Source organism: Salarias fasciatus, chromosome 7 (genome assembly GCF_902148845.1).
Source record: "Salarias fasciatus chromosome 7, fSalaFa1.1, whole genome shotgun sequence".
Taxonomy (NCBI): Eukaryota; Metazoa; Chordata; class Actinopteri; order Blenniiformes; family Blenniidae; genus Salarias; species Salarias fasciatus.
In genome coordinates, this window is record NC_043751.1 from 26353141 (window position 1) to 26368253 (window position 15113).

Sequence of the window (15113 nt, forward strand, 5' to 3'; positions counted from 1 at the left end):
CACAGATTGATCCCTTCGCGTAGAAACTACAGTACATCGTGTTGGCTCTTGATCTTTACGATTTATACAGTTTTACAAGGTGCTGCCACTTTAAATTGGTCAAAAGCAAAAGACGCAAAGCTTCTAAGTTCCTTTTCTAAAATAAAATTTGGCTCCAAGCACATTCTAATAAATTTCTCCTCTTGTTTTATGCGTTTTTCGGGCCAACCTTACAGCACATGTGAAAATCCTATGAGAAAGACGGAATCTGACCAAGCAGACATAAATAAAACATGCAGATGGTGACATAAGGTGAAAGTCAAAGAGACTGTCTTTATCCTTCGTGACAGTTATGACAATTGTGGCATCTGCGATGCAGTATTCTGCTGACTCACAGCTGGACGCCTCATCTGGATTTAGGGTTATGAATCCTGCCGACGCACACTGAGCGGGCTGTTTACTGTGATATAGAATCGTCTGAGAGGAAAGTGAGAGGCGGGCATGCCAGGGTCTGCCCCCCTGCTGCTTTCAGTTGTTTAAGATAGATTTCGTGCAGTTTGCAGTCATGAAGTCGTAGGGCAGTTTCTTTTCTTCACGATGTCTCTTGGTGGTTTGTCTCATCCTGTGAATGACCGGAGCAGGGACTGAAGGCACCAGAGCGGCGGGTGGGTCTCCTGCTCTTTGTCTCAGGGTTGTGCAGGTCCTCGGCAGGTCTTTGGCCTCACCTGAGCATGAAATGAAGTGTTGCCATGATTACTGAGCAGCTGCTCTGTCGGTTTATTAGCGACCGTGTGACTCATTAGCCAAAAACTCATTTCCAGATGTTTACGCCCCACATTTTGGATTAGTTGCGTCATTTATAGTCATTTTCAAACTCTAACATATAGTTAAATTAAAGTGTTCCCTTTGAAACCAGCACTCTTAAAGAACTTGATTGCTCTTTGTTCAGAGGAACTACAAAAGAGTGGAAAGGGAATAAAATGTTTTCATTTTTAAAGAGAAACCAAGCTTTAGCCCAACGTTATTTTCTTTGAAAATTTTACTTGTCTGAGAGAAAACATTGCATCAGTTTGCGTCCATCACAGAGTATGAGACAGCATTTTGAAGCTACAATTATTCTTCATCATTTTCATCAAAGCTGCACAAAACACTTTAACATCCGTCCATCTTCTGGACCTGCAGCGTCTCCCAACAAACACTGCGTGAAGGACGGAGTGCAGCGTGGACAGGACGGGGCCGAAACTCTGAGAGACAGACTCCCAATTTCAACTATTTATTTTGATTTAACTTTTTAAGGATGAGTCAGCGGTAAACATTTCAACGAAATCATTGGCTTCTCAACAGATTTCTTTAGAGTAGTGGACACAACACAACCCTGAGATCCAAACTGAAATATCCGTCATGCTGCCATGTTGTCAGGGTGAGTTTGTAACGCATAGTGCAGTCATTTTTTTAGACATTTCACTGTATTTTGCACCAGAAGATCTCATTGAAATGGGATTTATGCGAAGACTGTAGTAGTTTGTGGTATTAATTGTTTTGTTTTTTGAAAATATCAATCTTTTCATCACGTTATACACTGCACCAGCAACACAGAAAAACTTTAAAGTTCAAATTTGAAGGTATTTTCTAGATCTGGTCCACTGAGTATCTGTGGATGGCCCCTGAACTCACGTGTTTGGTGTACGTTATTGTGCTACAGTCATAGATTATCATGCTTTATGTCCAACAAAGTTGAAGAGATGTGAGGTCTCAACATGTGATCTGAATGTTTGTGATAATTTCACATTTTACCATTTTTAAAAGTATTGAAGACTTGCTCTGTGAAAAGAAATGTGATCTATATGTATATCCTAGCTATTTTAATGATACATTTTGTGACTGTCATTAACATTGTTAGTTTGGAAGAATGATTCAAAAATGTGGTTACTTGCCTTGTCAGTAGTTTAGGCCTCGAGTTATACTGAAATTATGACATGACCTTCTCCACCAAGACAAACAACAAATGTGGTAAATAATTGCAATAATATAAACTTAAACAAGGCTTATTGTGCCTTGTGGACATGTCTTGGAAGTGTTTGTACCTAGTTTCTGTCGCTCAAAGACAAACTGATAAAGTTTTGGTGCCAAAAGGTCAAAAATCAAGGTCACTCTGAGTCTGTATTTTACCATTTGGAGTTTGGAATCTCAGGGGAGACTGAATTTAATAGGTTTAATATATTTTAGAACATTTCTCTCTGGCCTTCACTCTGTAAATGAACAGATGTTAATGTTAATTAGGATTTCACTGGTTTGTTGGAGGCATACAAAGGTGAAGCAGAGATTTCAGCTGAGCTCTCAGGAGCATTAGATTACTTTCCCCTTAAGCACAAAGACAGAATCCATATCTCCTCTCCTTTCCTGAGCCCTCTCACCCTCCTTATAATTTTTCCTGACTTTTTCATGTATCATTAGGGAAAAGTAAAATAAATTGTTCTGTAGGCAACCGTCTTCTCCCGCAAGTTGAATAAAGAATGTCATATTTCCTGCGGGCAGACTGTGCGTTAAATTAGCAGCGTAATATGTGAGCGGAGACATTAAAACCAAAGCTGCCTTCCTCTCAGTGACTCGAGGATCCTGAGCAGAGTCGCAGCTTTTAGCCATTTCATCAGTTGACACGGTGCAAACACTGCGCAGGGTGAAGCGTGAAGCTGCAGAGGGATGAGGGCCGCCTGTCAGCCCGCTGAAATGGAGAATCTCCCTCGTCACTTGGTGGGAATAATGAAACCTCATTTGAAATATTAAACATTCTAACCTGTGGGAAATGTCTCTAACAGGTGTGACTTGAAGGCATAATTACTACTTGTACAGGCTCCTTTGTTTTCTTTGTCACATTCTTGCTCTTGATTCAAAAGCTTATTAATCCAGCTTCCCGCAGTTGGTGTTCTTTCATAGCATTATTAAACATCTTTTGAAAATATTGGGATCAGCACTGGAAGATATAATCAAAATGTAATGTCATCCACATGTTTCTGACTGAAAAGCAGTGAATGATAAGTTTCCATACACATTTATTCTTTATTTCAGCATCAAAGAAAGAAAAATGTGTTGAAATTTGGTCCAAGAAGGGAAAGAGCACTGTTATTTGGAGGTAAAACACAGATAATTTAGTCTTTAGTTTTTGAGCTTTGCTTGAAAGTTATTTGAAAAATGCAATCCTCAACAACATTAGTGCTTATCACGTTTGTAACTAATATCATTCAACCTAACTGGTTTCCTTTCCAACCTCAACTTTCAGAAAAAAATTGTTTTGAATACAATTGAAGTGATTTGATGAAAAAAGAACACGACGTTCAGATGTCGATCTCGCTTGTTTGTTATGTTTTGTCTGGTCTGCTGGTGAAGTAGAAATAATTCAGTGGAAGTGAGGGAGGCCCTCAGATCGTTCTCTGGATTTAAGAAGTGTGTCTTGTCCAAGCGCGGGGTCGCCTCAGGACTGTGTTCACTTTATTCTGGTCAAACACAACTGCAGATGGTGCGAAGAGATCAACCTCCCGGTGAAGTGATCTGACGGCACTCTGCTTTTATCTATCCTTCAAGGTTCAGGTAGTGCCTCATGTGATTATCCTGTTATGCTGTGCAATGAAAGCCTTCTCAATCCCAATGTTTTCAGGCAGGGGTTTCACACACACTTTAGTTCAGAGGCCTCATACTGTCTGATTTCATCTATATTTTCACAAAATCAAACAATCGCTATGGAAAATGACCATAAACTCAACATAAATCCAATTATTATGATACTTTCTGGTGCAAAATACCTTGAAATGTTCCAAGAACCTCTCCTATAGCTGTGGCATGATGCGTGTTTTTAAGAACTCACCCTGACAGCATGGCTTTGTGGTTAGTTTGATAGCAACCAGTTCGTTTGCTTTCATGGCAGCAGTGTTGGTTTTGGTGGGCCGGATTTGGCCCACGGGCCTTATGTTTGACTACCCTTGTTTTCAGGCATAACGGTGTGAAAAATAAACCCTGCAGAAAACCTGAACTATCCATGAGGAGGAAGTTGAGATTATTGACACACACAAATATCTAGGAAGTATCATTATCTATATCTATATCTATATCTACATATAACTATTTATTTCATTAAACTCTATTTTTTTCAGACAGGAAGTTTGACTTAAGATGTTGTAAATTTGTGAGTCTCCTTGTCAAAGACAGAAACTGCTTGAACTGTGCTGTTACACCATGCCCGAGATAATTGAAGCTTAGTCAAGACACTTATGTTCCCTCTACAAAAAGCAGTCGGTCCAAGGGGACCCTGTCCTTCCCCCATAATTTATCTTAAGGCCCTTAAGACACCTTATTTTAGTGCCTCCAATGAGAAAGAACAGTGTTGTTAAGTCGCTTTAGCCATCAGGCTGCGCAATCTTGGGAGCTTTGCAGAGAACAGATGAGATGTCCTGCTTCTTGTAGAAACGCTAAAAATGATATAGTTCTCCTGTTGAGCCTCTAGAATTCCTGTTATGAACCAATACGAGTGTGTTGTTCATGATAGGATCACATGCCACTTTCTGTACTGATGTGCTCCTCTTGTCTTTGTCCTGCCCTCTCAGGTGTTCTCAGCCTACCTGAAGGAGTCTCTCTTCACCGGGACCACCAGCAGCCGCCGCCGCCGCCGCAGCAGCGAGCGGGGAAGAGCGGCGAGGGGAACGCCTACAGCCAGTCTGAGCTGCGCTCTGTGGAGCAGTGCTTACTGGCCACGAGAGTGGGCAGCATCTCTGAGCTCAGTGAGTAGGGTGTGTGTGTGTGTGTGTGTGTGTGTGTGTGTTTGTGTGTGTGTTCCTCCCTCAGTGTTCTGCATGCGCTCTACCCTTCAGCAAGGCAGTTATCTGCTTGAGCGGAGTTGTTCTGTACTCATCAGTATCAAATGAGGATATTAGTGACATTTTGGATAAAACGGGTCTTCCCTTGCTTTAGGTTCACACTTTGGCCTGACATTCATTCCCTCGTCTGCCGGGGTTGAAAGAACCTCGTCTGCATGTTCAACAGTTCCAGCCGTGGCTTTGCGCTAGTAGTTCGACGACGTCTGTCCAATGTACATCTATTCAATTTGTGGCCTCCTACAAATGCTTGGGCATTTTAATTTATTCAAATGGAGCACTTAGTTTGACAGTCACTCATCATCTGTACTCATATCCACATGCAGGCTTCAGCAAATCATATACCTTCAATCCATCTGTCTGCTGCCATCGTATTTATCTTCCCACATGCTGCTCGACCGGAACACTCAAACCCGACAGTCCCTGGACTTTATTCCCTTCAGACATATTGAGCTTGGGAAAAAAAAGGCCTACTTTATACTCTTTATTTAAAGCTGCATCCTGGATCCTGCTGGATGAGTGGTGTCAAACACATTTTAGTTCATCAGATTTACCATCAGGACCCCATAACAAGACTGCATGTCTTACATAAAAAGAAAGCCCTGTGTTGCATCTTTTGAGGGCTTTTAGTTTTCATGGAAAACACTCCAAGAGAAGAGCGAAAGCAGCAGATTTCTGTTTGAAACCTACATCAAGATGTTCTGAAATCAGAATATTATGGTTTCCCTTTGCTTTGTTTGCATGTTCACATGCTTCTCTTCATAAAGTGTATTTGACATTCGTGAAGTAAATTGTATGTGCATATGGATTTTGTACTTTCAGCTCAATGCTCACTATCATCTCATCCAACCGAAGAAGAAAAAAAAAAAACTTCAGAAGTTTTTGCTTCAGAAATCGAACTTTTGATGTGGTGGGTGGATCCAAACCAAGTTTCCGAATCCTGCTGCTTTTAATGATCCCTGACATCCTTTCTCCAGCACCAGCTTGAGCTTTAAACTTGAGATATTCAAGACCCCCGTTGCTCATTTAGCGGAGTATTCCAGCGTCACCTCTTTCATGGTCTTTTATGCTGAAGGTGTGCAGGAGTGTGGCTGGAGATGCTTTTTCTGGTTTGAGTTATAGACTGATAGGATAATGTGGGGTTTGATGGAGCACAAACACTGTCCGTTTTGTCACCGAATCACAGTGTCTTGATCCGCCTGTGCCCGTTTAAAGGAATGAAAATCAATAGGATTTATACAGTCAGTGAGAGCTGAATAAACTGCAGCCATTCATCCCACTCGTTTCAGTTCATACGTTTGACAAGTTCTCCAGAAGTTAATTGAATGCCTGTCTGCTCACAATGTACACTGTATTCAAAGAATAATAGACAATATAATGCTTTCTAAATGCATTTTTACAGTGTGAAGTCATTTACATGAGATTTAGGAGTTAATAGTATTAAGGTCTCTTGCGGGATTTGAGATGTCCTGAGTTTGCATTCTTGTCCTCACTCGCACGCAAAAAAGAAAAAGTTATAATGCACAACTAAAGTTCACCACGAGGCCATTCGGGAAACTTTTCACCTCGTTTTCTGTTTTGTGGGAAACTTTCTGACAATAAGAAGACCAGTCTTCAGCGACAAGTCGTGTAGAAAACTGCTGAAGACACAGACGTCACAAATTTGATATAATCAGATATAATCACAGAATCGAAATGCCTGTTTGAAGTTTGTGTCCGCACAACTGAACGTCCACTGACAGAAAAATAACAAATCAGGAGAGAAAGCACAGACTTTCTCCTAATGTGCATGACAAAAAGGAAAAAACAAAAAATGGCACAAGAGTTGCTGGTTTTCTCTCTGCTGGCGTGACACCACTGTGTCCAGAATAGACTGGGAAAACATTTTCTGTATATTTAGTGTAAACATTTATCACCGCTATAAACAGAAAAGCCAATTCTCCCCACTGTATATTTTCTGAGAGGGATGAGGAAAATCTCCCTTCCTCTCTCCGAGCTGTATTGATGAGGTCAAGCAAGGACTCATTCTGTTGTGTTGACACTGCAAACACGCTGAGAGACAACAGAGCCGCCCGTGGATAATAGCGCGGCTTAGTCCAGTCGTAATGTTATCAGCTCCGGAGAGGAGTTTTTGCAAATAACTATGGGATTTGCAAACAGTCTCGCGGTTCAAGCTGGAGCCAAATTGATAATTGAGAGAAGCAGAATAGCCCACAATGATCGCACTGTCAGGCTGTCACATGCAGAGCCGCGGGAGAACAAGACATGATGAATGAGGCCACAAAAGACTGATGGGAGTGAGATTTTCTGAAAGAAATTTCTTGAAACAATGACAACAATAATGAAAAAAAAACCTCTCCTGCTCTAGCGCAGTGAGATTTGCCCCCCCCCCCCCCCCGTCTGTCTGGGGACAGGCTTTCTCGATGGCATTTAGACTCAATTTTAGAGGTTTGTCACTGATTTCCCTCTTTGTATTTTCTCGTTTCCTCCTCTACTAAAATGCCAAATTTGCATAGTCGAAACGACACTCCCACAAATTTTGCAATTATTAGGTTGGTCGGTGTGTCATCATGGCTCAGCCATGGTGCCTCGCTCCGGGGATCCTCACAGTGCTGCAAGTCAGTACATTGCTGCATTAAAACAGGCCTATTCTTAGAAGCAGCCATGGATGGATAATGCAGAACACATATATCTCTTTTGCTATGTAGATGTAAACCTATACAGCCGGAAAATGCTTCACCCACAAAGCGAAAGAAGGTCAAATAAGTAATGGCTGCTTGTTCATACATCCGCTGTCCTCAAGCCACATAATCACCTGCTGTAATTGCAGCTTGCAGCTGAAATTCAAATGGGTAGTTTGACATATTGGTAAATACGGAGTAGTTAGATGAGCCACGCTTCCAGTGTCCTCGAGTTTCCTGTCCTTATGCAGAGATAATCTCCTGTGTAGCTTCGTATTAAATGGGCTGATAGGCAAGTTGCACCAACCTTCTTGAAGTTTTGTGCTCTTTTATTATTGCTAGTAATTTCTATAAGTCACACGTTAAAAAAAAGACAGTTCAAGGTTCTCGATTTTCCCCAAGTCTTTCAATTTTATCTAAAATCATCAATGCTGCATTTAGGGCCAATCCCAATTCTCCCCCTTTCCCCTCCCCCTCAGCCCTTGGCCCTACCCCTATCACTCTCCTACCCCTTTTAGAACAGGGCTGAGGGCTGGGGCTCTTTGCAGCACTATGAATAGGGATACCCCTTGGCCCTTTAAGCCCCGCCGCGCTCCTATAACAACAAAAAATTATGGATATTAGAAATGATAGAAATTACTTTTATTTTTTAATAATGGTATTATTATTTACCTTATATTTATTTTTGAGGTTCTCCCACTTTTTTGAAGCTTGCTGGGCTGTAACTTCCCCTTCCAAGCCATTTTCTTTTATGAATTTCCTAAAGTAATACATATATGTTTATATAAACACGTTTTATTACTAACATAGTATAGCTCAGACGAATAATATAATTTACTCCCAATGTGTTTTGGCGCTGTATTTTGATTTCAAAAACTTTTTTTCATTTTCACCTCTAAACTGAATCAGAAGTCGGGTTTCATCGGGGGTCCCTGTGTCAGACATATTATGTTAAAAACGTGATAAAAGATGACGTTAATACAGCGATTAGTGCTCTTCAGAAGTTGCAAATTTACGATTGGAAACGGAGCTACGCAGCGCTAAAACGTTAATCCATGACTGGGACACTGTCATGCTCGTATATCTATAAATTCAGTGAAGCAAATACACTTTTTATAGCTTTTTAAATAGTATACAGAAAGCAATCTTACATTTGTGCGACTCCGTGGTGGGCGCCATGTTGTTTTTTTCTGGCCAATGTGAAACTCTGCCTCCCCCTATAGAGAATAGGGAGCATCGATGCAGACTTTGCTGAAAGGGGTGAAATAGCCCTTCCCCTTACCCCTACCCCTATTCAAAAAGTAGAACTGGGACAGCCCTTAAGCCTTGTGAACATATCATAGGGGTAGGGGTAAGGGGTAGGGGTAAGGGTAGAATTGGGATTGGCCCTTAATGAGCCTGACAGGGTGACCAATCAGCAGACTTTTCATATGATGCCAACTAAAGAAGTGACTCAGCAGCAAACAGACTCACGGAGTTCCAAATGGTGTGTCTAAGTACGAAGGCAAAAACGTTAAGTTGGAGCTTCCCCAACGCTGAGCTATTTTAGAAAGACATTTAATAACTTGTGGAAAGGTCAACCGCTCCTCCGATTTGTCCAAAATATCTTGACCTATGTGTTGTTTAACTGTTGGCCGTATCATTAGGCTGCGACTCACTGAGCTTTCGTTTTGGCCAAAACTCCGGTTCACTCTCTTTTTATTGGGATTACAGAAGATTGGTGGCACCAAATATGCAAACAGCCCCCATTTGAATGCTGTCTAACTGGAGCCTCTCCTCCAAAGTTGCTTTTTGTATAAATTTATGGCGTTTCTGTCAATAAAATATGTTTTTATCAGAGACAGAAACACATTTTCCAGATTAGCAGTGCATCATACCAACAGACATCTAATGTTAAAATCTTGTGGAGATTCATTACTGTAAGTGCTTTGGTCTTTACTTTTGATTCCCCTGGGTCTGGCATCGTTGCACATTTATAACAGCTTCTGAAATCCTTTTAAATTGTTTTCAAATTTCATTATCCCCGGTTTTATTTATCAGCAAAATACTGAAACCTGTATTAATAATTCAGAACCAGCCTGGATTTCCCCAGTGAGTACTTTGTCGTTCTTTATTAGGCAATGCTGATTGAAAACACTCCAGTAACAACAGCTTTTCTATTATTGATTTAGACTTTTCCTCTCTCCTCTTGCCTTAGAGTTTTTTTTTTCTTTTTAAATCTTTTGCTTTGCAAGTAGACTGTGAACGAATCTGTACTTTTTTTTTTTTCTGTAAGTGCTCCTGCCAGGAACAGAAAATGCTGTTAATGACCATCAGTGCTCTCAGTAATACCTTTTAAAGATAATTTATTGTGGCAGCACTAAAAGCATATAGATTTTTCAGGTTTTTTTTTTCTTTTTAGACCTTTAGTGAAACCGGTGCTTTAACGACGGCTGATTTTTGTGCTTCTCTGTCGAAAAGCGTTAAACTGCAGTGTTTTTCTCTGCGGGGCCAGATTTTGATTGAAAGGCTTGAAGGTGGATTGATGTCATTTAATAGCAACAGTAAATGGTTTTAAATGAGGTTGAATCACCTGGAGTCAAAATTACAAGCACCATACAGGATCCATAAGTTTGTGAGGGTAACAGCCTTGTGAGGCTGCAGGTCTGAGTCAAATCTCCCATCGACACTCATTTAAGCATATTCCTAGTTTTATTTTATTATATTATTATTATTATTTATTTATATTGTAGAAGATTCAAGAGATTTTTCATGCTATATTTGCAATTTTAATGAAACATTCTGGTGCAAAATACAGTGAAATGCCTAAAGATATTCTCCAGCAGCTGTTTCTTTCTGCATGTTTTTACAAACTCACCTTGACAGCGTGGTTTTGAGGCCAGTTTGGTATCAGCGAGGTACTTATCTTTCATGGCAGCATCACCGATATCTCAGCTCCGGTCTCAGTGTCGTGTTATGTTTTCTCCTCTTAAGAAATGTGTTTGATGTTTGTTTGTTTGGTTTTTTTGTTTGTTTCTTTGTGGTTTGGTCAGTCCAGAGGCTCTTGTGGGCCGGTTTCTGAACACAGGCCTTATGTTTAACACCTTGGTATCGAGACTCTTCTTGGAAGGCTCTCCACAGCATTTTGGAGTGTTTCTGTGAAAATGTGTGTGAATTCATTCTGTTGAAGTGAGGCTGATGTTGGCGGAGACGGACTGGTTTGCAGCCTCTCTTCATCTCAGAGGTGCTTTATGGGCTCGTGGTCGGGGCTCTTGTGCAGGCATCGAACCGTGGACCTTGTTTGGTGCTCTAGGGTGCAGAAAAGGGCGTTCCTCAAACATTCACCACAAAGTTGGAAGCATAAATCCAGAGTATCTTCGTATGTGCTTGGATTTACTCATATATGACAGGAAGTCATATTGAAGCACCTGAATTCAGCAATGTTTCCAGAAATCTATATTCATTGTTTTGTTTTGTTAGTTTTACACAAGTATCTATGTTTCTACTTCTGTAAAGAGAATGAATACTTTTGCCATGTATGTATAACATGATGCTACACTAAAAAGAAAAGCCAAACAGGTTCATAATGACAAAAAATATCCCATTATGAAAGCTCTCTAAACATTTTTTGGTTCCCTCTGTGTTATCTGATATATGTGCTTGGTGTTTTTTCTTTTTTTTTAAGGGTGGGGGTGTCGTTTCTGTAATGCTTGAAGTTTTTAAATGGGCAAAACTAATCAAAGGAAAAATAACTTTGCATCTTGTTGAGTCAGGATTGCCACAGGCCACTATTAAATGCAATCAGGGCTGCAGAGCAGCAAATAAATGAAATGCAGAGGCTGTGGTGACGGCGGCAGCTGCACGGTACAACAAGATCCATTCATCAATATCCACAGAAAGGCTCGGATGTAATTGTTCCATCAGAAATCAGAGTTAATTTTAACTTTTTCAAAGCACATACTTTCTCTCTCGCCATTAAACACTGAACAGCCTTCACAATCTGGAATAATGAGCGGTTTGGATGTTACGTGGGTTCTGCATGGTCAGTTACTGACCTTTAAGGTGCCAGCTCTCATAAAATAAAATATAATGAAATAAATAGATAAATAAAAAACCCTTGTAAGTCAAAGCGGTGCCTCTATACTTTAGAAAGTGGCATTTTTGTGTGATTTTTTTCTTTTCAGCTTGAAATGAAAGGCAGCCTTGCCCTCCAGTAAAAGGTAACCACAGATTTACCTGAGCAGCCCGTTCAGCGGCGCATCCTCCACCTCGACTCCTCCTGCTACCATTAATCACCCAGGATGGAGTATTGATTAAAAGCTTGTAATCTTCTAATGAAAAGGCCCTAGATGTTTTTCGCTGTGCTTCGGTGCGTCTGTCCACTTTTTTTGTACTCTGTGCTGGTATGTGGTCACTGAAAGGAATGAGTTAATCCTTTTTCAAGAGTTATTTCTGAGCACACCTGCTGAACGAGCGGCTGTAATCTAACGCTGTGCATTAAGATGCCGCTGCAGCTTCCCCGCCGTGGCTCTCTTTCACTGTCATCTTCGTGCCCGGCCCTCCCAGCATCCTCTGCCAGCGGAGGAAATGTCACAGTCCAGCATAAATAAGACATGAGCGCTGGCTGTTGCTGACCACCTCGGCTCTCCTTACCGGGCCTCGGGACACGGTTACAAGATTAAGAGGACAATTAAGAGCGGGAGGAAGCAGGACTAACGGGTAGCGACAGTGAAGTGGCAAATTACGGCTCGCACAAGAGGCGAACGTCCATGCTGTGATGTCTTCTGCTCGTTGCGTCACGAGCTGATGTCCAACACATTCCTCTTTCAGCATAGCACCAATGTTCCCAAAGGACAGTTGGGAGATTGACTGTTTTATTGCATGAATGCTCTTCTCTCATTCAGGCATTCTTTTCACACTCGCCTCGCACATTGTCAGGGCTAAATGGATTCTTGGCAAGCGCCAAATAGTGCAATTTTGATGCTAAACAAACCCTTTTGTCCACGGGAATGACTGTTTGTTCCCACTCTGTATTGTATAGGCACACATACATTGTAGCCCATTTAGAGCATGTACCCATCAAGCGCTGTTAGTTTTATTTTTGCCTTGAATAGCATCAAACAGGCCAAAACAATCTGTCACAGTGATTTTTAGATCCTCCCCGCATCAGAATTTCATTACATCCTCTCATACCGCAGTGGGTCCAGACAGGAAGAAGAAGTGACTTAAACCTGACAGGATTCTCTGAAATGAGGTTTGAGTCCACACTGCAATAATGCACACTTGTATTTCAAGTAAACGTACTCGATGACAAAAGTGGAACAGGCATAGAAGCTCTTTGTGAAACTTACAAGTCATCTCTCAATTTCTGATTACCTCAATTTGCTGCAAAAAAAGTCTTATTTATCAAGCCCCCAAAAGTATTTATATATGAAAAAAAAAAAAAGGCTGGGCATGCTTTTTCAGGAAGAGTTTTTTGAAAAAATATTCCATTTTTATTAGCAGAGTCCTCTCCAGCCTTGATTTTTGAAGTCCAACTGGATGACCTTAAAGTACTGGCAAATTATGCAGAGGAAATAGCTTGGAGTAGCTAATGTTTTCCCATAAATATTCATCCTTCACCCAGTGCAGTTCTGTGCATGCTTATTCCCCTGTTCTCCCCCCTGTGAGCTGCACAGAAAGGACTGGGCTGAACCCTGTCCTCTTCCTGGTTCCCCCGATTTCCCCTGACAGAGAACACTCGGAGGGGGCTGGGAGGAATCAGGATGAGTCCACGGCGTCTTCTTTAAAGGCCGTGCGCTCAGAATATTCCCAGCTGTCCTCCCCGAATGTGCCTGTGAATTGTTTTCTCACTGCTTTTGTGTTTCGCGTGTGTTATGTTTTAGGTGATTTAGTGTCCCGAGCCATGCACCACCTACAGCCGCTCTATATGAAGAACCAGAGCAACGGGACGCCGGTCCACCAGAAGAGCAGCATGATTCACTGGGCGCCCGAAGCCATCTACACGCTGTGCTACTTCATGCACTGCCCTCAGATGGAGTGGGAGAACCCCAACGTCGAGCCCTCCAAGGTTACCTTACAGACAGAGAGGTGAGAAGCAAACGTGTCACACTCCTGAGTGGAAATAAATGCAATAATTCCCACATCCGATTATTGAACTGGCATAAATGTGTCAGACTTCTGTCTCTCACTAATTTGTAGGGAAGAAACAGAACACAAGTGCACTGTGCTCTCTCGTTGAAGTCACTTTTGCTTTTTACGGAGTCCAGCTGTTGTAGGAAATTACGTGGTCTCCCCCCTAAAAAGGAAACAATTGTGTGTTTGTGAGTCATTTTGGAAGGACTACGTCATGGGCGGAAACAGGCTTCTCGCTGCATGCTGGTACAGGGCAGGAACGCCAGATGATATCAAGAGACAAATTACATTCTATGTTTTCATAATTTAGTGAATTAACCTTTTGGGACACAGAAAATGAAATATAAATTGCACCAAACTTGACAAAAATTCAAATTTGTGTGATTATATCTAGTTTATCTCACATTCATTAATACATTCTACACATTTGCTTCATTTCGTGCAATGAGTGCAAAAATATTGCATTTTTAATGTTCACTGGGAATTTAATAGATGTGTATGATGGGACCTTAACAGAGAGGAAAAAGGAGGAACTACTCTCAGCTGTGCACAGCTTGCTCTTCCTGCATCTGTCTTCCTTTTCACCTCAGCTTCAGATTCCAGTTTCTTGAAGACAGACCTGCAGAGATCGCCGCGCTGCAGTTGTGCACCTCAGCAGGCTGCTTCTTTCTTTTATCCCTCGCTCTCTTTGCAGAGCTGGGAAACAAATAGCACACCAGATGTTTTCCTCTGGATGGACAGAACAGTTTTATATGAGTGTATTTTCTTCTGGTTGACCTTAGGACTGGCAGGAAGATGGTTTTGCAGCATGTGTGCACAGGCATTTTGGTATTGATCATTGTCCCATGACTCTCCTGTGGGTGAGTGACTCAGGGATTAGACAATGTTTTAATTTCCCATCAGTTTGCCTTTTTGGGACACTTCATTGTCATAAAGCAAAACCAAAAAAAGAGTAGTTCTTACATTTTTGTACTGTTTCTACTTATTAAACTGAATGTGTAAGACCTCTTTGTTTTTCTATTCCCGGCTGCTGTGTGTTCAGCGTTTGCCGCGCTTTTGGTGAAATCCCTTGTCAGCTTGCGGCAGAGGTGGAAAACGTGTCTGACAGCTGAGCCTGAGCAGCGCACCTCTCGGGCTCCGGGCTTTATCACCTGCAGCCCAGTAATTTATCAGCTAATGCGTGTCCCAGGCGTCCGGCTGCTGCCTGCTTTCACTCCAATCTCCATTTCAGTCTCAACTCACTGTTTCTGTGTTTGTTTAAGCCAAATTTAAGCGCATTGCCAGAACCAAAACTTTGGGAAAGCCCTGCAAGTGAAACAGCTTCCTTCATGAATGTCTGCATTTAATGGCTGCATGGAAACAGTTAGACCTTGAACTGCTGCTGAACTGGACTTTCCACTGGCTTTGTGAAGGAATCCACTGTCAATATACGTCTGCCGCGTCGTGATTAGGTGTTGCGTGCTGCTTTAATGAAGTC

At 41.7% G+C, this 15113-nt stretch overlaps 1 protein-coding gene across 1 annotated transcript in view; it reads left to right on the top strand.

The window, feature by feature from the left end:
- The window catches only part of btbd11b (BTB (POZ) domain containing 11b), a 78366-nt gene that overhangs the window by 48845 nt on the left and 14408 nt on the right, over nt 1–15113 (top strand). The window contains exons 2-3 of the mRNA XM_030095541.1: nt 4575–4748; nt 13387–13591. Of these exons, the coding sequence (XP_029951401.1) occupies nt 4575–4748; nt 13387–13591 (379 nt within the window). The remainder of the gene's footprint in view (nt 1–4574; nt 4749–13386; nt 13592–15113) is intronic.